This window comes from Oryza sativa, chromosome 7 (genome assembly GCF_034140825.1).
Source record: "Oryza sativa Japonica Group chromosome 7, ASM3414082v1".
Classification (NCBI taxonomy): Eukaryota; Viridiplantae; Streptophyta; class Magnoliopsida; order Poales; family Poaceae; genus Oryza; species Oryza sativa.
Window position 1 is genome coordinate 17579478 of NC_089041.1, and position 21986 is coordinate 17601463.

Here is a 21986-nt window from a genome sequence, read left to right on the forward strand (position 1 = left end):
GACGGATATTTATCGCGTGGGGAAAAAGTAGGGTGGGCGGTGGGACCACCCTGTCAGTGAAAGTGGGCGAGCTGTCACGTGCTACGTCACGTGCGAGAGAGTTGACAAAGATCTGAGCTATAAATGGAGAGCAACTACTACAACCACTATATATAAAAGAGAAAATCCCCTACGTATCCATGAAACTTCACCTAATCTCTTCTATATCTTTGAATTTTGTTCAATCCCTTACATATCCCTAAATTTTAGTTTGGATCTCTTCCATGCCCTTTCCGCTAGTTGTCCGTTAGTTGACCGTTAAATTCTTTTGAAAAAGTTCATTTTGTCTTTTCCTATGAAGAAACATAATAAATTAATGAAGTACATTGTTGGAATGTAAAAATTTATTGGATGAGACTATTATATTTATGAGTCTGTGATGCACCATATTATTTGTGACAAATTTACTTTTACATATGATATAAAAATTTAATACTTATTTATTAGTTATTAAAAGTTCTTTTATGTAGCATATGTGTTTTCATAGTAATATAACATATTTGTTTATTACTATCAGAACACATATGCTAAAAAAATAAATAAGTATTATTTTTTTATGTCATATCTAAAAGTATATTTATCGCAAATAATATAGTGCATAACTATCTCATAAACATAATAGTCTCATATAATACATTTCTATGCTCCAACAATATACTCTATTAATTTATATACTTCTTTATACCAAAGGGCAAAAATGGACTTTTTCATAAGAATTTAACGGTCAACTAGCGGAAAGGGCATGGGAGAGATCCAAACTAAAATTCAGGGGTATCCAGGAGATTGAGTAAAATTCAAGGGTACAGAAGGATTAGGTGAACTTTCAGGGGTACACAGAGGATTTTCTCTATATAAAAAGACTTGAGACTTTGTTTGTAGGACTATTCACTGTTCCTGCCTACTGTACTACGAATACTGTGCGTTCGTTTTAGAAGTTGCATGGGGATTTTCAGTAGCATAAGAGACCAGATAAGCTATAAGATTAATTATTATAAATTTGATAAATAAATTTATTTAATTTTTTAAAAATCTTTTATATAGAATTTTTTTCACAAAACGTACCATTTAATATTTTGTAAAACGTACTAATGAAAGAAAGTTGTTTGAATTTCTGGAAGAAAAGCAGTCTAAAGACTTTACCCAACATAATGAGTATATATGTTAAGTTTGGTAACTGCAACCACTTCAAAATTTTTGCACTCCTCAAAATAATTTAGATTCTTCCAGTAGATTTCAAGACTCACGTTCTGATCTTCTGCCCTTCCACTTATTAATAGTCTCATCGGTTACCCATATTCCTTCATAAGCAAAAATAGCTTATTAGGGAATAAAAATTAATTTATAATTAAAACTTTTATATATTTGTTTGTAACGATTTAAAAGCCAACGCTAAAAAGAAATAAAGCTGAAAATATTTCGAAAAATCAAAATTTAACTTTTTGCTTTGGCTTATTAGGCCATCCGATGGGGCTATAAAATTTTAATTTTATAACTATAGAGTTGATTTCTCATGCTTTTTCTTGTAGTTTATTTTTCAGCATCGCTAAAAATTTTGCCCATAAATTAGTTTTGTCACTAATATGCATTACAACTTATAATTAGTTATAGGCGAAACAGTGAGGCCATTAATAGCCGCCATAGAATAAACTCTAGAATTTGTTTTTTTTTAAGGTGGAGAGAATGCATATGAAATTGGTTTCTAAATTGTATGAAATTTTGTGTATTATATTGGCTTGGCTTATATATAATGTTGTCCAAAATCATAAGTTGGCCTAATGAAATAAGCCCTTAAAAACTAATGGACCGAACTAACCCACTCTTCTCTCGCTTATATATGATCCATCCCTTAAAAAATATTACCATCCCATCCCTCGTATGGTCATACCAAAAGAATGAATGGGATCATCCATCTTAAAAAACAGGATGAGTCTACCACATCTCACCTCCCAAAAACAACCACATGCCGAAGGATCGCATGAAGTCGTGTATTCAAAAAAAAAAGAAAAAAGAAAGAAAAAAAACTCCTGCATGACAACCCAAACTGGTCTCTAAAGTTTCTATTGGGGATTCCGGATTCATCGGCGGCAACAACAACAAGAGGCGAAGGGGAGATGGAAATCAGTCGCCTCCTAGTCCAATCTAGGTTTGTGTCAGAGAATGCAAGAGAGGGGGAGCTGAAGTTCGGTAGGAATGGCACCCATGGCTTGTGTCACTCCGGTGGATATAGAGAGAGCTTGAGTTTTCGTGACCGTGCGATACACCGTGAGCCGCTGTTCCATTTCTATGAAAACCAAAGCCTAGCAAAATAAATATGTTTTGACTCCCTCATCTCTTACCCTTGATCAAATTGCCCCCCTCAATTCCCCATCCTTGAAAACTGGTGCAAATCGACTTCTTTGGCGGTTTGGGAAGCGTACACGTTGATGTGTTGTTTACCCATGGCGAAGTAATGACTTTATTTTATATTTGCATTAATGGAGAAAATATTTGTTAGCTCACATAAGACGCCTAGCTGTAAACATGTCATGTACTCTCTCTATCCCAAAATATAAGCATTTCTAGCATTGTGTCAAGTCAACCATTTTTAAATTTGACTATTAATAAAAAAAGATTAATCATGTATAATTGTTGTTACTAGATTTATTTTAAACAAGTTATCATAATATGCACCTTTTTTATTTAAAACATTTTATTTTTATAGATATTATTGGTCAAAGTAGCGTCTTAAAGATTGTATCGAAGTCCAAAAATGCTTATATTTTGGGACGGAGGGAGTATATTTTTTTCTTAGGTTTCTTAGGAAAAAGAAGTTGTATAGGAAGATTGATGTCGTGGTGATTGCAAATACATTCTTCATAAAATGTTACCAATAAATTCAAAAAAATAATAATAATTTAGCTAGCCACATAGGCAGCGCTGCTTATTATTACTGAGTAAATTTTACCTAACCACAAGTATTATGGCGTATAAGTTACAAAAAAAACACAGTGGTTTTGGCATGTGGCAAATAACCCTATGTATCAACCATAAAGTTTCAAAAAATCACACTATTTGTCATTTTGATTTTGATTTACTACACCTTTGAGTTCTACAATCATATCTTAAATTATGTAAATTTATGAGTTCTTTCTCTATCATATAAATGTTACATCCATGTAAGTATACCTTTTCAAAATTTCGATACAAGAGTATCAATTTGGCTAATGGCGTTGTTTCGTGAAACTTTAGGATCATAGTACCAAGAGTTATGTGTCATGTCCTGTCATGGTTACGGGTAAGGCATACCTCCTATCCGACGACTTATGGGATATACGGATACGGCATACCTTCGTATGTATGATATACTTCCGTATACGATAAGGAAATTAACAAGAAATTATGGTAATTATCCTCACGGGCAAGTAAATAGCAGAGTCCTACTCAGAGAGGATTGGGTTTATGCTATATCATGCAGGGTCCATAGTCTCCGAGTTCTACTTAGAGACTAAGGTGACTCACGGTATAAAAGGCGCACCCCCTGAGGGGTCGAGATCATCGAATCTTAACACCAACACCACACACCATAGTCTACGAACCAGAGGATGCGAAGCCTACTCGTCGGGAGATCTCGTCGAAACCATCTCGACAAGGATCTCGCCGGTAATCACGTGATCATCGGTCTTCTATTGTAATATGTGGTTTTTTCATATCAATCTCATATAAACTGGATTAGGGATATTACCTTGCGAGGGGCCTGAACCAGTATAATCCTTGTCTACTTATTCGCTTGATGTCGTATCGTATAGATCCTCGTACCAACGTATCCCAATACCTTATTCATCCGGTCTACGGGTATCCCCCGTCGACATGTACCAAATTCCATGTGGTTTTATACAACTTGCACAATAATAGGTAGGGTTTTATTAAATTTACTCATTACTATTAGGGATGCTACTACAAATTGTGCGTCTGAACTTTTTTTAAAAAAAAATGGGGCACCCCCTCCCCTCCATTTTTTCAAGCTTCTACACAAAACATACTTCATTATCTTCATGCATCAGTATGCACGTACTTCACCTCCCTTGTCTTCATGCATGCACGTCGTCTCTCTGTGCTGCATGCATGCATCGATCTATATCCTTGTTTCACCGCATGCACAGAATCTGAATGTCGCTCTTCTCTTCAACTCTCATTTTTATAGCAACTTCATTTAGTAAAAGTTTAAATTATTTATTCTATTTGCATTCTGATTGCACCATTATATTCACCTCAATTAAAACTTTATAACAATATCTCACTTGTAATTTAAAACAATATATGATCATTTTTTAAATTAAAACATTTTATATTATATATAAAACATTGAGTTATAACAGTTGAAACACCACAAAATACTGTCTGAAATATTAAAAAACACTACATGCAACACTCGTGAAATAATTAGTGAAACGTCACAAAATGCTTATTGAAACGTCTTAATAACATCATATGCAACATTTGTAAATGAACTACTAAAACATAAAAACAATACTAATTGAAACAATGATAACATGGTGTGCAACATTAAAAAGATCCATTGCAACAAAACAACTTAAAATGTGCAAAAACGATGAAGTCTAGTTGAAGCATTGAATTCGCACAGTTAAAAAAGTTATATTATTTTCATCAAAATATGATTGGATAAGTAGTTTAAATAATTTATTTTAAATCTCTCATCTAAATATTACTCCCTCCCTTTGTTTTTCTTTCTTTTTTTTCTCCCTGCGCTAGAAATTTGCTCACATGTGGGTGGGTTTCCAATGTAGCGTCCGATTCCATTGGACGCACGATGCAAAGCATTCACCTATTATTAGATATAGAGCCTTATGCATCACAAAACCAGTTTGTTGTTTTATTCACATAACATCAAACCATATAACATCGATTAAAAAAGCCATCGAGATAAGGTGGTCGCTACGGTTAGATCACCTCGGTTCATAGGTCTCTCATGCAATACCCTAAGTCCTTGTTCGGCAAGTGGGGAACGTTTCACACATGGAAAATAGTCTATGGGGGAATTGGGTTAATCCCCCTCCCACCATTGGTTTGAGAAGAGTTTACTAAAGCTTTGAACGAGATTGATCTGCCAAAAATCCCGAACATCCATGGCCTCGCCGTTCTTTGACGGGGGGAAGATGAGAGCATCATTTAGAAGATGAAAACCTCTACCGTTGGCCAGATAGAGCTCTCGGAGGGCAGCCATAACTTCATTCTTGATAGTCGGCCAGCAGCTCTTATGGAATCGGCCCATGAAGCCATCCAACGCCAGCGCCTTGACAAAAGGCAAGTCCCCGATTACTCGCCAAACTTCTTCATTCAAGAATGGTACACAAGGTCCTCATAACTAATTGAGGCCTTGAGGTCTAACATACTCGCTCTGTTTTAAATTACTTGTTGTTTTAGCTTTGTGATAAGTCAAAAATTTCTAACTTGGATCAACTACTATAGATTTATATAATTTAATATCATAAATATCGAGGATGGATAAAGCCATTATCCTCCGGGGACAATTTCGGATACCTCATCCATCCCAAAATATAACAATTTCTAGCTCTATATCTGGACAAGGGTATAATCAGTTACATCGCTAAAAGTTGTTATATTATGGGACAAAAGTAGTAGTTTCTTGTGGCTTTAAGCTAGTCAATCAGTCGAGTAAGGTTATGTTGTTGGTTGGGTTCACAAGTCAATTAGTATGTCATTAAAACAGAGGGTTTCACCCTCCTAAACCATGCGAAAAGCTATCATTTCGAATTTTTGAGTCTATCGCTTGATATCTATCTGGAGAGAATCCATTATATGCCACTGACTTTGTCACAGGTGTACGATTTGCCACTAACTTTGTTACGTTCTACAACATGCCATCGACTTTTGCTTAACTTTTACGATTTACCATCACCGTCCGGTTAGCCTCCATTAGCACCGTACAATATTGTCCAAATGACCAAAATACCTTTGGGATAAAAACTTCTAAAATTTGGATAAAAATTCCAAAAATATCATATTATAAATATAAGATTGTAAATATCCAAATTTTGGCCCAAAAAAAATAGAATCCAGATCCTTCGTATGTTTTTTATCCAGTTAGTAAACATCCATTTTGTTTTAAGAAAAGTTAGGGTTATCTAAAGAACGCGACTACACCGAGAGTGCTAGCTGGATAGTGCTAAAGAGAGACACCCTTCTTTAAAAAAAAAGCTACTTGTACACTCAATATCTATGTATTTTTTTTCCTTCTTAGAGAAGTTTCTCTTAAATTACTTATTCGATTTATAATCCGATTACGCCGTTGTGTTCGTTGCAATTGAATCTTTACATCAAGATCTCACATGATTATATTTTGATGAAAAATCACAAATTACTTTTATGATATGTTTAAATTATTTTTAGATTTCACTAAGTTACTTCTTAAACTATAAATTTAAAAGTAAATTCAGTAAGTCTACAAGTAATTTATATATGTTATAGAAGTAACTTAGAACAAAACGAAGGTAACTTTGGCATGTCATTTGAAGTAAATCCGTTGTAGAGATAAAAACATGACTCTATCTAGAAATTAAATTAATAAGCACAAATTATGGAATTAACTAAAAAGTCATATTTTATCCCTAAAACGAATTTACTTCTAATGTCGTGACAAAGTCACTTCTGTTTTGTTTTAAGTTACTTTTAGAATTATGTAAATTACTTTTAGATTTTATTGAATTTACTTTTATATGTCTAAGAAGTAATTTATTCAAATCTAAAAGTAACTTATATATATATGATAAAAGTAACTTACAAATATAAATATTTTTTCATCGTAACATAATCATGTAAGATCTTGTTGTGAAGATTTAATTGTAATGAACACAATGGTGTAATCGGATTGTACATCAGATAAGTAATTTGAGAGGAAACTTTATTTGAATAGGAAAAAGACACCCACGTGAACTTTATTTGAAAGGAAAAAGACACCCATGTGGATGGACATCATAGCGACGTGCACAGTTAGACGGCTCTGAGATGCGTCGCGCTGTAGAGCTAAACCGAGAGCGTTCTCGAAATAGATTTCGCGTTGTCTAAAGGTCGTTTAGCATAGTCCTTTTATGTTCATACCTTCAAATCGAAAACCAAAGGAGTGCCTTCAAGATAGAGCTACAACAACACTTGAAGTTTTTAGAGAAATGTGCTTTTTCTTTCTTTTTTTAGGAAAGTATTTTTTAAAAGGAAGGAATTAAATACATAACTCGATTTTAGAAAATAAAACTACAAGCTAATATTTATTTCACTTGTTAAATTATATGAATTTCTAAAAATGGATGGTTATAATTAAAAAAATTATTTGACTTAAAAACGAAGCTAAAAGTGACAAGTAATTTGAAACAAGGGAGTCCTACAAAAGTCGATACTCGATAGAGCCACCAGGAGATTACATTATTCATTTTTTTTTGTCTCTAGACAGATCAAGATACAGGATGTTTACTATACAAGTATACAACAGTACATTGCTAGTTCAAACTTGGTCAACCGAGGCCAATCTATCATAGATTGGTCTGGATGTTATCTAGGGAACTCCCAAAGTTAGAATGTTATGACCTCACTTTAGCAAGCCGTGCTCTGATCTCTTCCAGATCTTCCTCATCATCATCAGCGCCCTCAGCAACAGCTTGTCGCTACAAAATAGAAAAAGAAACATAATTGCTCTTAATAATTTAAATAATAAAATGGTCCATAACAAAAGGATATTTTTGTCAGATAAAATTGCTGGAGTTTACGAATCTATTCATTTTAGTATTATTAAGTGACTACAATAAGGATGTTGCTGTCTATATAGGACAGCTTAACTACTCAAAAGCAACCTTCCAGTAAATAGCTTCTGGAGGACTACTATTTTGCACAGTTGATTTTTCATGCCATCCTAACAACAAAACGCACAAACAAAAGTGTGAAGCATCTACCTCTTCTGGGACCCTGCTTGTTGAAGCTTGGTTTATCCTCTGTTTCCTCACAGCATCGGGTAGCTGTGAGGCAGTCTCCCCAGCTACTGAAGCAAGAACCTTGTCAACCTCCTCTTCAATTTCCTCCTCCATGTCCTCAGAGTCCAAAGCTGAATCAACTGCATCGTTGACCATCTCTTCCATCACACCAGCCTAGAGTGCAAAAAGGTCAGTGAGTTCAAGCACATGGCTCAATGATCAGTTTGCCAGTTTAACACAAAGATCAATATCAGTGCAGAGTAACAGACCTGACGTCTTTAAACTATGCACAAGAAATGGAAGAGATGGTTGATATGGTACATATTGAACTAAGAAAACAGAAATAGCGGATTACCTTTGTCATTTCTTTACTAAATTCTTGCATGGTGGCAGCCAATTCTGGAGCTTTCATTAGATTGTTAACGATTTTCATAACTTCAGCACTTTTTGACAGATGACCGACAGTTCTTGCCGTTGCTGAAATTGCATGAACAGAAGTTAATAGTTTGTAATAAACAAAACAAATAAATGAAGTACTACTCCTTAGTCATGTTTGGAGATCTCAACAGAACGGAAGTGAAATGTATTAAGGTAACAAGAATGGTTCTCTCATTCCTGGCTTCGACCTAAGTTCACTCACATGCTAACAACTAACAAGCAAACCTTTATAAAATATACTGCATTACATATCAAATGACATGAGCACAGAAACTGATTTTGTCAGGTGCTACACAGTTACTAAAACAAGTCCAAAATTAACAATTTTATGTTCCAATTCTGTAGAAAATGTTACAATCAGGTGCTTATGAGGTGGGTGAGATCCTACATACCAGTGAGGCACCGAATTTTAATTACAAAGGGATAAAACTTTTCAGTGGCATATGCAAATTTCAATTTAAACTGTGACTGAATCCTTTCAGTATTCCAGTCCAGTATCAGCGCGAACAGATAAGTAGTGAAGAAATTCAGTTAGCTCTAACAGATTGTAATGTAATTGCCTGCAAGGAACTTGTGGGCTGATACGATGAAGGTTAGGCTGAATTGCTAATAAATCCTCTCTATCAGCTCATAAAAAGAAAAAGAACATACCAACAATTTCTCCAAGATGCATTGATACTGAATTTAGTTGAGCCTTGTTTTCATAGAGACGATTAACAGCACGTCTTGACCTCACTAGTTCCTTAGCAAGAGCCTGACATATAAAAATGAAATATTCACATCAACAGTACAAAGGTCTTCACCTTACTCTGCCAACTGTAAAAACTTGGCACTGGATAATGTCTGAAACTCTCAACATCATATGTGGGACAAAAACATATATTGATGTATAAGAACTAGTGCATGCTCATCATGAAAATTAATGGGAGAGCTTTCAGGAACTAATAATTTACCCTATGTAACATTGTAACAATTGAAAAGTGTATGGACAGATCTGTGTATACAGAATGAGTTGAGTACTTGAGTGTTCAAGAAACATCATAACCCAAGAGAACTCTACATGTGTATTAACATCAGAGTAGTAATTGCAAGATAAATGGAGACACATATACCACAAGACAACATAAAGAGAAAGTGACAACATAAATAGAATAAAAATTTTAAGAAATTAGCCTTTTATATTGTGAAGTGCATGAAAAATAGAAACCAAAACAATAGAGAAGTGGAACCAACCATTTATCTAGGATTTAGTAAATTTGTGATTATACCATTATGGTTTTGGATGCATGTACACTGATGTTTTGTCTCAATCGACCAACATACACATGGACCCACTCTAGTGCAACTAAATTACTATGTCAATTCCTACTGTAAAAAAACATGGAAGTTAAAAGAATGATATCATACAGTCATAGTATGCATTTATGGTATGCCATGTGGGACTGTTCCTGCACCAGGCATAGCGCCAAGGCCCAATGATGTCAGCTCCATCTTGGCTCCAACCATTATCCATTTGATTCAGTTTACTAGTCCAATGGTAAGCTATCAGATTTAGTTTCGCATTGTTAGGATCAGCACACCTCTTTACAAGTGGCCTGAAGAATTTAAGTTACTCAAACAAGCAAATAGCTAATCTCCCCCTTCCTCTGTTTCTGTTCTTCTCGTGTACCATGTGCATGCTTATCCCATGACAACAGCTACTATTCACCGTGGCCCTGGTTGGCGGCTACAGACCAAAGCCTCCAGTCAACCACTGCTACAGTTTGTGCTCTGGCACAAGGCATGACAAGGCATGCTTTACTGGGAATAAGAATATTTACGATTTTACTCATCAAGTCATATACTCATGTGCTGTTCATTCTAAAATCATTTTACTGAATTGTTGAACTTCTAAATGGAATTTTATTTTATCAATCCAGACTTTGGTTTTCTTAGCAAGCTTCACATGAGTATGTCAATAATGCATCCTGCAGCTAACATCAAATGACATGGAACAAAGGTCGGAGGAGTCAGGATAACGCTCACAGTTACTCTCTAACTTACCATTGTGGGATACAAGACCAAAAGGGTACGTTGTTCATAGTTGGATAGCAACTAAACAGCAGAAAGAAAAAAATAGTATGTGTATTCCACATGTCAATGAGATCAAAGCGACATGGTTCTGAGCACCTGAGGTATAGCACATGGTAGGTCCAAAAGTTTTAGCGAACAATTACAATCTAAGCAGTGTCCACATTCCCCTACCAGGTTCGATGTTTGCAAAGCCAAATGAGCAGCATTTTGCTCAACGTAATAAAATTAAATCAACTTTAAACTTGCATTAACTGACGAATGGGATCCAACCAGCCATATAGGCATATACAGAAGGGGGTAAAAAAAATGATGTTCGTGTGTACTGCATCACAATTTACAAACCGGAGTGCTTAAGCAAAAGCAGCATGATTAGTACAGCACACCTTTGCGGATCCAATGTCATTGCGCTTTGCAGCCTCCCTGATAGACTTCTCCACGTTCTTCTCCTCCCTCTGCACATCTGCGAACACAAGAGACAAACACTACTAATTACCAACATATGTGGCACGAGAACATCTACGAACACAAGACTAGTATTAATAAACAACATATGTGGCACGAATGAGAGGGATGGTTAGGAATTTGTCCCAGCGATCGCAGAAACGGGCGCTGCTAACGCTAATCAAGCCCGCGATTTGCTCGCTGAGGCAACGCAAATGTTTACCGCAGCCGGCTTAATCAGAGGCACCAACAAGGAAAACAATCTTGCCCGATTCAGAAGTATAAGCCCCCCCCCCCCCGATCATATGGAAGAGAACACACCTAGACAAAGACCTCGCGTGAAGGTCGGGTCGCGCGTCGGGGGAGGAGGAGGAGATGGGGGAGCGAACCTCGGATCTGGCGGTCGAGGACGCGGCACTCGTTGCGGAGCTTGCGCTGCCACTCCCGCAGCTGCTGCTGCGGCGTCGGCCGCGGCTTCAGCAGACCCTTCACCTTCTCCATCGGCGGAGCTCGCCGCCGCCGGATGAATCACGCGGTATCTACCGACGCCGCCACGCGGGGAGGAGGAGAGACAGCCAGACAGGACGAGGAGCGAGGAAAGGGAAAAGGGAAAGGCAAAAACCGTCTGTGTGCGTGAGAGACTTCCATTTGTTTTTGACCCGAAAAAAAAAACTTAAGTAAAATTATAGATTTTACAGTTTAAATCCTCACCACTAATATTATGTTAAGAGTTATAAATGTTATAATATTGCACTTAACATGGTATAAAACATATAGTTTTGTGATAATTTAAAAACTAAATATGTGGTTTGGTGGCTGTCCATCTTAAATTTGTAGTTGTTTGATAAAATTGGTTCTAAATCTGTAGTTTTTTGATAATTTTATCAAATTATATGTAATTTTGGGAAATTTAAAACGAGAATTGGAGGGGATTGTGAGAGGGATTAACCAAACAAAAACAAGATCTCAAAAATAGGGTTTCGAGGGAATAGTTCCACACTATAATAGGTGCAAGGTTGTTGCTATCCCAATCCTACGAAGTCATAACAATACCGATCTCACCTTGTATCTTAATAATCATAGTAACCTGATTTTACTATTCATTTCCACATGATCTTACGCAATCTTAGATGGTATCCCGACACTACGTTACCTATGATCTACGATCCTAAAAAACATTATTTAAAAAAAGATGGATTGAAAATAATGTGAATAAACATGCTCAAGTTTACATTAAAAACCAATTAAATTTATCAAAATCGATATTATATGTTTTAATTTATACAACATATTATATATTAATATAAAAATGTGTATTTTCTAAATCGGGATACTATGATACTACAAATCAAAAAACGATCCTACCGATTATCTTGAATAGGTGCTCAATATCCTTGTGGGAGGAATTAATCGAACAAGAATAGGCTCATTCCCCTTGTGGGAGAGGAGGGATTAATAGAACAAGGTCAAACCACGCCAGGTGCAGGTAGTGGCGTTTTTACCCCTGTTGCTGTTTACGGACATGTGAGAGGCCAACATCGGTCATAGAAAAACTTTTTCTGGCATTTGGGAAATTTTCCAATGCTCCTCGAGACCTCAACCTCAAGAAAATGGATGTTTGTTGTGAAGTTGCCGTGTTTACAAACAATGTTTATGTGCCTTTCAGTTTTTACCTATGACAGTTACATGTCATAGGGTCATTCAGCAGATAGCAACACATCTGAGAGCTTGAGGTCCAACTAGCACAAAATCATATCAACACCATTTTGTAGCTTTTACAATTACAGTTTTCTTTTCCAATACCCAATTTGAGATTAATCCTGCTTACTAATTTGTAGTTTCTTTTCTTTTTTTTTTTCAGGATAACTATTAGAAACAGTCAAACCCAACTAATCATAGAGCCCTTCTTCATGCCATATGTCAACCAAAAAATCAACCATCTCCTGCAAGAATTTTGTAGGTCAGGAGATCACCGTGTAAATAATCTATGGAATATAAGAAACATTTTGGTTATGGATCTTACAGATAACGGGATTGGCTGCGGAAAACGCTCACTTGTCGACAACAGATCATCATATGTTGTGCACCAGCTGTGATAAACATAAATAAAGGTGTTAATCATTGTACTAATGGCTGGTGTGAGAAAAGAAGTTGGTGGCATGGAATAAGAAATCAAGAACTTATTACAGCCTTGGCAATGAATATTTGGTAAGGCAGCTACAATCTTTATTTACAGCCTTGGCAAAGAATATTGTGATGAAATTACGCGCTTGTTTGCAGGGGTAGTTACAAACCATCCCTGAATAACTAGAACTCACAACTGGGAATGAACAACCCAGTTTATGAAAAAACTTTCCATATCCACTAATGCAAGTCACGTGTGAGCAAACTGCAAACAGATGGAAGATGAAACCGAACCTTATTATTGGCTCTTGTGATGCCTCTTTAGGAACTTTCTCCTGGTCTCCGGTCCATTGCCTTCTCATCTCGGCCCATGCTATAGCCGCTGCAGAAAGAAGATTTTTATAGAACACATACACATAACTACAAATAGAAGCTATTGAACTGAGCAACTCAAGAAACTAAGAAGTTAAAATCATGCATACCATGGTTGATGAATGAGGTATCTTTCCCATTAGAATCATTGATGATAGAGTTGGGAAGTGATGATATATTCCCCTCAAGGGACACGGATACACTAACATTGTTCTCCATTGCTTCTAGGCCTGATGAGCATTGCCTTCTTTTTCCAATAGATAAATGGCGAGGCTTCTTTCTTACAGATGTTTTTGGTTTATAATCTGGAAGTGGCTGGGACTTGCTCAAATTACCTATGCAGCAACTGTACTGCATGAAGTAAACATCAGAAATGCTTGAGGTGTGAATTGCCCCAATGATAGCATTGAAAATAGTAGTCCTTCATGAATAAGCAAAGGATATAATGTGGCCTAATTTGAATTGAAAATGGAAGGAGATATGAACATGATACTAAAGTTTCCCTTAAAAAAACATGATACTAAGTTTATTCCAGGTAAACACGAGGAGAACCTACCCCATATAAGCTTGAAGATGAGTTCGTCTGAACAAAATCAGCCAAACAGGGTGGCAATGGAACCATTCAACTAAGGCACATCGCTAAACTCTTCATTCGCCACGATTCATTTGTTTCTGAAATAAAAGATAGAATATTATAAAACTTTCACTTAAATAAAGTTACTAATACTGAGGAATGAACAACTACTAGTCATTGTAATTTGTGCAGTTGCACAGTAAGATAACCTTGTTGCAGCTATATATGGTATGGGCAGACAATGCACGACTAATTATGTTTTCAGCAAGTAGCTAAACAACTCACCTTAAGATCAAGTTAAAAACAGAGCCTCTCAACTTGACATTAAAAATTGTTTGTTGACATATAGATCAACTTGACATGACATATGCTTAATGGCTTTCATCTTTCAACACATAAGTATTCCATTTTATAACAACCAAAGATTTTTTTTTGTCCAAATAAACAGATGAGACTTTTAACAAATGAAAGGAGGGACTACACTTATCAATTAACACATTCACTCTAAAGCTTCCATGCTATGTCCAATTCAATCACTTTGGCATCGCTTACTGGATGCTAGTTTTGACTAATCAGATGCATGGTGCATCACCACAGACAAAGTTAATCTAAAGCAACCAATCTGCAACAGGTCACACCGTTACAAGAAAACAGGCGCCACTAACGCTTTAGAATAATCCAATTGTTGAGAAATCATAGTTATCCAGCTCCATAACGTTCTGGTAGGTATTCCAGGTGAGACATTTGATAAGGGGGAAGGTCATTACCTGAACAAAATACAGCTGATTTATGAGGTTCTCGATAAACCTATAGCACTAACAAGAAAGGCGTGTAAGCAGATTGAGTTGAAGCTGCAACTATCTAGGAGGAAATGGATCCATGCAGCCGTGATGTCAAATTAAACAGTAACAATCCTTGAAAATATATAGTTACATGAAAATAGGAAGTTGTATACTTAAAAAAAGAATGCTAATAAACCGAAAAATTATAATCACTGCTCTGAGAAAACGCTCCCTGGGTTTGACAATATTTCCCTCAAATTGCTCAAGCTGAGAAGCTGCATTCCAACACCATGGAAAATGAGAAACGAAGCTTCATGCCAACCATGGCACCATCACCCCCTCCTCCCCCGCCTATCCCGAAGAAGCCGTGAGCTCAGCGAAGCTCCATACGCCCGCTCCAATCTCTCCACGCATATGTAAAGGGGGGGATTTACACGTAGCTCAACAACAAATTAAACGCCTCACCTCCTTAAGAATCGATTCGAACCATCCGGGTGTGAAGCAGGACGGACACGAAATCGGACGGGGGAATCAGATCGAAATGCACCGGAGAGAAGAAACAGGCGGCCGGGCACCTCGCGGCAGCGGCGGGGCGAGCCTGGTGGTGGAAGGGGAGAGGCCACCAACCACGAAATCCGGCTTAGCTGCTTCGCCGCCCCTGTTCTTGGAGGAGAGAGAGGGAGATTCAGGTGGAGGAGGAGGAGAGAGAAAGAGATTGGAGCAAACGCGGAGGAGGAAGAATGTGTTGGGTTGGGTTAGGTTGGGTCGGCTTCTTCTTCCCCTCCGTGGACATGGTCCACGGGGCGTGGACGCCGTGCACCGCGCGGTCGTGATCCGTGCAGGCGGAGGTGTGTGGTGGACCGAGCGCAGCGTTTGGTCGGTGGAGCCCCCGCCTCGAAAATATAGAGGGGGAAAGGATGATGGAAGGGACACGAAAAATGGGAACGGAAGATTTGGGTGGTCTTCGTTTTGCCTACCTGCTGCAATGCAAGTGCAAGTGCACTAGCAGGCGCAGACAAACGTTTTGACCTTTTGACACACGTTGCACAATGGACTTGGCCTTCAACGAATTTTTTTTTTGGAAAATGGTATGCATACGATCTAACTAAACAACTCACGTACGTATGTAAAGATGTTCTTCTTTAATTGATCTACGAGTACATGTATTTAGTTGTACATGAGTATTTACGTGTAGCAGTACTATTTTTTTTCTTTTTCAGCATAGCATTCTAATAGTATTAAGAGGAGGGGGGGAGACACAAAAGACCATCAAGCTTGGCCGTGCATCGGAGCGCATAGTTGAGAATGATGCACCGACCATACAAACACAAGCCACTGAGGGGGAAGTCTTAGCACCAAACTCATCACAACTATATGAGATCGATCGCTCCTAGACCAACGTTTGAATATATCTATATTTGTGTTTAGATTGAATTGAGTTGGACCTTCAATTTAAATCCAAATGGAAATTGAATTTATCTTTATTTTAGTGTTTGTGTTGGGTTGACTGAGAATAGGTAGTAACTTGGATTAAGGGTGGGGGTAGGGGTGGGAAAAAAATATAGAAAACCGGACACCGAGCCGAACCGAGCCGAAGTAGCAGTTTTTTCTATGTTTGGTTTTTTCTTCGGTTTTAATTTCTCCGTTTGTTCCATGGTTGGTTTTTGTTTGGTTTGCTATTCTTAAAACCAACGCAGCCAAACAACCAAACTATGTAGGGAATTTTTTTTATTTATAATTTTTTGTATTAAAAGTTTTACAAAAATAATTTTCCATTTTGAAAATTGACGGAAGGAGTCGCCTACCGCCCTCGCCCTCTCAGAGGGCGGCGAAAATGACGTGGCAGACGGCCGTTCGCTCTCGGGCGACGGCCGTCAACGAAATTTGCAGGCGGCCCCCTTGCCGCCCTCCGCTAGGGCGATTTTATACTGTGCGGGGGGCCGCCTGCAAATTGGCGGCGAGGGGGGGCATGGAATTTTGCAGGCGGCCCCCTTGCCGCCCTCCGCTAGGGCGATTTTGTACTGTGGGGGGGGCCGCCTGCAAATGGGCGGCGAGGGGGCATGGAATTTTGCAGGCGGCCCCCTTGCCGCCCTGGGGGAGGGCGATTTTTGCCTCTCCCCCTATAAAGCCCAGTCCCTCCTCTGTGAAATTTCATTATATTCACTAAAAATCCAAAAAAAACAAAAGAGAGAGAGGGGAGGGCAGCAGAAGGGGAGCGGCGAAGCCCTGCTGGTTCGCTCAATTCATCACAGGTATGCTCCCATACATCTTTTGCATTTGTACTAATATGTTATGTTTGAGTATATATGTTGCGTTTTAGTTTTAGTTCCATATATTTTAGCACATCTGTAGCACACAGCACATATGTGAAGATCCAGAGCATAGAATATAATAGTATGAATTGAGACATAGACAGTAGTGTTAATTGTAAGATGTAGTTTAGTTTGATCTGGAGAATGTAATGTAATTTTAGAAATTTAGAGAACAATATTGTAGAGAATGTAACTTAGGGCGTAGTACAGAAATGCGAGGTTAACGCAGTTATTGTTTTCATCAGGCACAATGTCAAGTAAGGTCACATTTCAGATAGTTCACGGTGAAGGAAATATTAGATTTGGTCCAGATGGTGTTGATCTGTCAGATTTTGTAATGACATCTAAGGGCATCGATAGGCCTGCGGAGAGAACATTTCAGTCAATTTATAGTTGGTTGTTGAGAGGATTTAGAATAGACCAAGAAGTCTACACAATGTCAGTGTCAGTTGTAGTGAGTCGTGCAACAGAAGGTTATTTTTGGGAACTAATGCCGATGGACAGCACTGATGCTTGGAGACGGTATGTGGAAATGGCTTTTGAACGGTCATGGCCCCTCGTTATATTTGTATCGGTACAAGAGAAAGATATAAATGTTTCAATGCAAACCGAAGATGTAGAGGGTCCTATCAATGCAGGGGATGTTGTTGGACCATCGATGCAAAATGAGGAAAATCAACCAAGGGAGGAGCAGGCTATGGGCATGGCGGATGAGGGGGAGAGAGTCGGTATAATTGTTGATGAAATGGAGAGGGAAGATTCGGATAATGAGGAAGTGGACGACGACGCATCATCCGATGAGGAAGGTGATGTAATGGCCACTGATTGGGCAAATGAGGACTTCTCTGGACTTGTTATATCAGATGGTGATCATGTACCCTGGGAGTATAAGGAGAACGAGGTAATTGAGGGTGCAAGATATGCTCATAAGGATGAGATGAAGGAGGCGGTGAAGCATTGGGCAGTTTCCTTGCAGAGAGAGTTTAGGGTGGTCAAGTCAACAAATTATGTGTATGAAGTGAGGTGCATGAAGGAAGATTGTCCGTGGCGTGTCCATGCATATAAGGGTAAATGGAATGATTATTGGAAAGTTAGCATTGTGACCGAGCACAAGTGCTACTTACAAGGGGTGGAGAAGTATCACCGAAACATCACTTCAGCTTTTGTGGCAAGTGAGATGTACAGCAGTGTTGTTGGTAACATTGGCTTTGAACCAAAATCAATTATTAGGCACATCGAGAACAAATTCAAGTACACCATAAGCTATGCAAAGGCCTGGAGAGCCAAACAAAAGATCATTGAGATGAGGTATGGCACATTTGAAGCTTCTTATGATAATTTGCCTCGTTTGTTAGCCACCATTGCCCAGAGGAATAATAATACGTACTATGACCTACATACATTTACATCGGTTGATGATCGAACAAAGAGTGTGCTGCAGAGAGCCTTTTTCTCATTGGGTGCTTGCATCAATGCTTTTGTGCATTGTCGACCTGTTCTATGCATAGATGGAACTTTTATGACAGGTAAATACCGAGGTCAGATATTGACAGCAATTGGGTGTGATGGGAACAACCAGGTTCTACCTATGGCTTTTGCATTTGTAGAGAGTGAGAACACTGAAAGCTGGTACTGGTTCCTAGAGAGAGTGCACATTGCAGTGGTGCGTATGAGGCCCAACGTTTGCCTTATACATGATCGTCATGCGGGTATGTTGCGGGCTATTGACTACTTGCAGAACGGTTGGGATGAGAAGGGACTTCCAGCTAAGTGGCCTGATGTTCGGAGTCGGTGGTGCATGCGTCACATGGGTGCAAATTTCTACAAGCAATTCAAGAACAAGCATCTTATGGAGCTCTTTAAGAGGCTCTATGCACAGAACCAAGAGAAGAAATTTAATGAGTTGTGGGACAAGTTGGATGAGTTGACAACGAAGCAAACAGATGAGCAATCTCGCAGACCACTAGTTGAAGGTGACGAGCCTCCCATACCTCTTGGTGCATTACATGATGACCCACCAACAATGAGAAGGAGGTCAGGGTCGTCCATCAGAAATTTCACTCAGTGGATTGAGAATGAGCCTAAGGAGAAGTGGTCTCTATTGTTCGACACCGATGGATCTCGGTATGGCATAATGACAACCAATTTGGCAGAGGTGTACAACTGGGTAATGCGAGGAGTTCGGGTACTTCCATTGGTTGCTATTGTTGAATTCATCCTTCACGGCACGCAAGCGTACTTTAGGGATCGATACAAGAAAATTGGTCCGTCCATGGCCGCAGGCACGACCGGCGCTTCCACGAGCTCCGCAGGGGCGTTCGCCACCTCTTCGGGTGCGTTCGCCAGCTCTTCCTCTCACGGAGCGTCGATCCCTCGCCCACACGGTACTTTACTTTTTATTAATACTGTTAAATACCTGTACGAAACTGATGGTCCTTGTCCAGCAGGATTTGCAGCCGGGATCTTCGGTACTGGGGCCTCTTCGTCTCACGCCGGTAGGACTGGTCCTACTAGCCAGTTCTACGACGACGACTTGCACGGTGCAGACCACCACGACGTACTAGGCTCCTCTCAGCTTGGAGGAGCTCCAGAGGCGCACACTCAGGAGCAGCCAGAGGTCACACCTGTACAGGCAGGACGGGTTGGCCGTGCCGTACCCCCGGACCGACTCACGTACTCCCACGGGCACATTAGGGCGCAGGGTAGGAGGGACAGGGGTAAGAGGCCTCGTCAGTAGTGTTCTACCTCTTCAGTCCTTATGTGACCGTTTCTTTTGGCTTACAAACTTGTAAAGCAGTACTACTTTTGCTATTACTACTGCAGTACTACTTGTGTTTGTCTCGTCTACATAGTTCTTTTCATTCATATGGTGCTAGAACAACTTATGCTCACGACAACACACTTTCGGCGCTGCACGGTAGTGTCAGATCCAGTAGCGCGCACAGTCCACAACAGCACACATGAAAAGCGGCAGCTCGAGTTATCACTATCAACTTTCGGCGCTGCCTGTTTACATAAAGTGAATCACGCCCACGCGTGATCGTCTTGTCACATCTAATGAATAATGTATCTCATTGAGTTCACATATATTGCAGTGAAAACGACGCTATATAATTGACAATCTGAAGGCAACCTCTTCATATCTTCTTTCCCACTAGCACACAACACACGAAAATGGAAGCCTATTCATTGGTAATACGTAATCTAGATTTGAGATTATGTAGAACATTCTTCACTACAATTTTACATTTTGGCAGCAAACCAAATATGATCAAATGCAATTTTACCTTACCAAATATTTGGTCGTGAAGAAAAATTTGGCACTAACAATCCAAATATGCCCTAAAAATTAATAAAATATTTGTACGGTAACAAAATATTTGTACGGTAACAATCCAAATATGCCCTAAAAAATAATAAAATTGTATTTTACCAGTCTTGGAGATTTTAATCTTGTATAGTTTTCAATATAAAAAGATTTGATAACTATTGATATTTATACAAAAATATAGAGCACAGTACAAAATCGCCCTTGCGGAGGGCGGCAAGGGGGCCGCCTGCAAAATTCCATGCCCCCTCGCCGCCCATTTGCAGGCGGCCCCCCGCACAGTAGAAAATCGCCCTCGCGGAGGGCGGCAAGGGGGCCGCCTGCAAAATTCCATGCCCCCCCTCGCCGCCCATTTGCAGGCGGCCCCCCGCACAGTACAAAATCGCCCTCGCGGAGGGCGGCAAGGGGGCCGCCTGCAAATTTCGTTGACGGCCGTCGCCCGAGAGCGAACGGCCGTCTGCCACGTCATTTTCGCCGCCCTCTGGGAGGGCGATTTTTAAAAATCGCCTTCCCAGAGGGCGGTAGGCGACTACTTCCGTCAATTTTCAAAATGGAAAATTATTTTTGTAAAACTTTTAATAAAAAAAATTAAAAATAAAAAAAATTCACTATGTAGGAGCGTTGCTAATTCAAAGCCCTTCGGAATAAGTTCACCGGAGGTCCCTCAACTTAATAGCGAGATTTTTTTAAGATCCCTTAACCACAAAACAAAAAATGTGTACCTCTAGAATTGCACAAACCGTGCACACAAGGTTCTATGGCAATATATATGGGTGGTTTCGCTGACGTGGCATCCTAGTTAGAAAAAAAAATTAAAAAAAGTACGTGGGGCCCATATGTCAACCGCACATCTTTTTTCTTCTCTTCTCTCTTCCCTTCTTTGGGCCAGCGGCGGGGCAAGTGCAGCGGTGGGCGAGCACGGTAGCAGAACGGCGGCGGGTTGCGGGCAGAGCGGACGGCGGGCGAGCGCGGCGGCGGAGCGGAGGTAGCTGAGAGGTGGCTGGCTGTGGACGGAGCGGATGGCGGACGAGAGTGGCGGCGGAGCGTAGCGGCATAGCACTAGGATTAGTGCGCTCATGGAACCTGTCAAGGAGCGTGTCCCGTCGTTCGCTCCGTCAGGCAAGCTTGGGTCTAGGAACTCGTCGACCCGACAGGATGCTTATCGTTCATGCCATAGACGTCGTCCCTAGCCAGGGTGCTGCTATCCACATTGCAATCGCACCACACGATGACGGTGACAACCTGGCCGGCCATCGCCATGCACCTCTCCTCTCTTGCTCCACAAGTAATTCACAACCCGTGGCGAAAAGCTCAACCGGTGTGACGCTCCTCGAGTGCGGCGCTGGTATGGTGATTTGATTTGATTTGTTGGTTGTGGTTGTCCTTTTTTGTCCCTTGAGCTACTTGTTCTCGTTGGTGATCTTCGTCCATGACGACGAGGATGCAGAGAAGGAGTTGTGGTCGCACGTTGCAGTGGATGTGCTTGCCGACAGCGTTGGAAGTAGAGGGTCGATGCAGCCGGAGGGA

The 21986-nt window shown here is 39.8% G+C and overlaps 2 protein-coding genes and 1 long non-coding RNA gene across 8 annotated transcripts; 1 reads left to right on the forward strand and 2 right to left on the reverse strand.

The window, feature by feature from the left end:
- Positions 1-7430: 7430 nt before the first annotated feature.
- Positions 7431-11583, reverse strand: LOC4343227 (vacuolar protein sorting-associated protein 24 homolog 1). Of its 2 annotated transcripts, none has more exons than XM_015791976.3 (6): positions 11357-11583; positions 10910-10986; positions 9105-9207; positions 8371-8492; positions 7998-8189; positions 7431-7712 (listed from the first exon to the last, which is right to left on the reverse strand). In XM_015791976.3, exons 1-6 carry the CDS (start codon positions 11466-11468, stop codon positions 7629-7631), a joined length of 690 nt encoding a protein of 229 aa, XP_015647462.1. In that variant the 5' UTR covers positions 11469-11583; the 3' UTR covers positions 7431-7628. The 2 variants fall into 2 exon arrangements, with proteins under 2 accessions (XP_015647462.1, XP_015647463.1); XM_015791977.3 differs by having other exon boundaries at positions 11289-11583.
- A 1112-nt stretch (positions 11584-12695) lies between these two features.
- Positions 12696-15536, reverse strand: LOC4343229 (uncharacterized). 5 transcript variants are annotated; one of them, XM_015791980.3, is made up of 7 exons: positions 15285-15536; positions 14805-14852; positions 14020-14135; positions 13574-13814; positions 13386-13473; positions 12991-13057; positions 12696-12910 (listed from the first exon to the last, which is right to left on the reverse strand). In XM_015791980.3, the coding sequence occupies exons 3-7, from the start codon at positions 14083-14085 to the stop codon at positions 12857-12859; spliced, it is 516 nt and encodes a 171-aa protein (XP_015647466.1). In that variant the 5' UTR covers positions 14086-14135; positions 14805-14852; positions 15285-15536; the 3' UTR covers positions 12696-12856. The 5 variants fall into 5 exon arrangements, with proteins under 5 accessions (XP_015647466.1, XP_066168282.1, XP_015647468.1 ...); XM_066312185.1 differs by having other exon boundaries at positions 13574-13809; positions 15285-15416; XM_015791982.3 differs by lacking the exon at positions 14805-14852 and having other exon boundaries at positions 13574-13809.
- Positions 15537-19467: 3931 nt separating this feature from the next.
- LOC136357381 (uncharacterized) lies at positions 19468-19972 on the forward strand. Its single transcript, XR_010742718.1, has 2 exons — positions 19468-19515; positions 19579-19972. It is a non-coding gene; the product is annotated as an uncharacterized lncRNA (long non-coding RNA).
- The last annotated feature ends 2014 nt before the right edge of the window (positions 19973-21986 follow it).

Coding starts and splice junctions, on each gene's coding strand:
- LOC4343227 (XM_015791976.3), bottom strand. CDS start 11,468: ATGGAGAAGGTGAAGGGTCTGCTGAAGCCGCGGCCGACGCCGCAGCAG. Junction 10,987..11,356: donor CCTCGACCGCCAGATCCGAG/GTTCGCTCCCCC, acceptor TTGTGTTCGCAG/ATGTGCAGAGGGAGGAGAAG. Junction 9,208..10,909: donor ATGACATTGGATCCGCAAAG/GTGTGCTGTACT, acceptor TTTATATGTCAG/GCTCTTGCTAAGGAACTAGT.
- LOC4343229 (XM_015791978.3), bottom strand. Junction 13,474..13,573: donor TACCTCATTCATCAACCATG/GTATGCATGATT, acceptor TTCTTTCTGCAG/CGGCTATAGCATGGGCCGAG. Junction 13,058..13,385: donor TCACAAGAGCCAATAATAAG/GTTCGGTTTCAT, acceptor TGTTTATCACAG/CTGGTGCACAACATATGATG.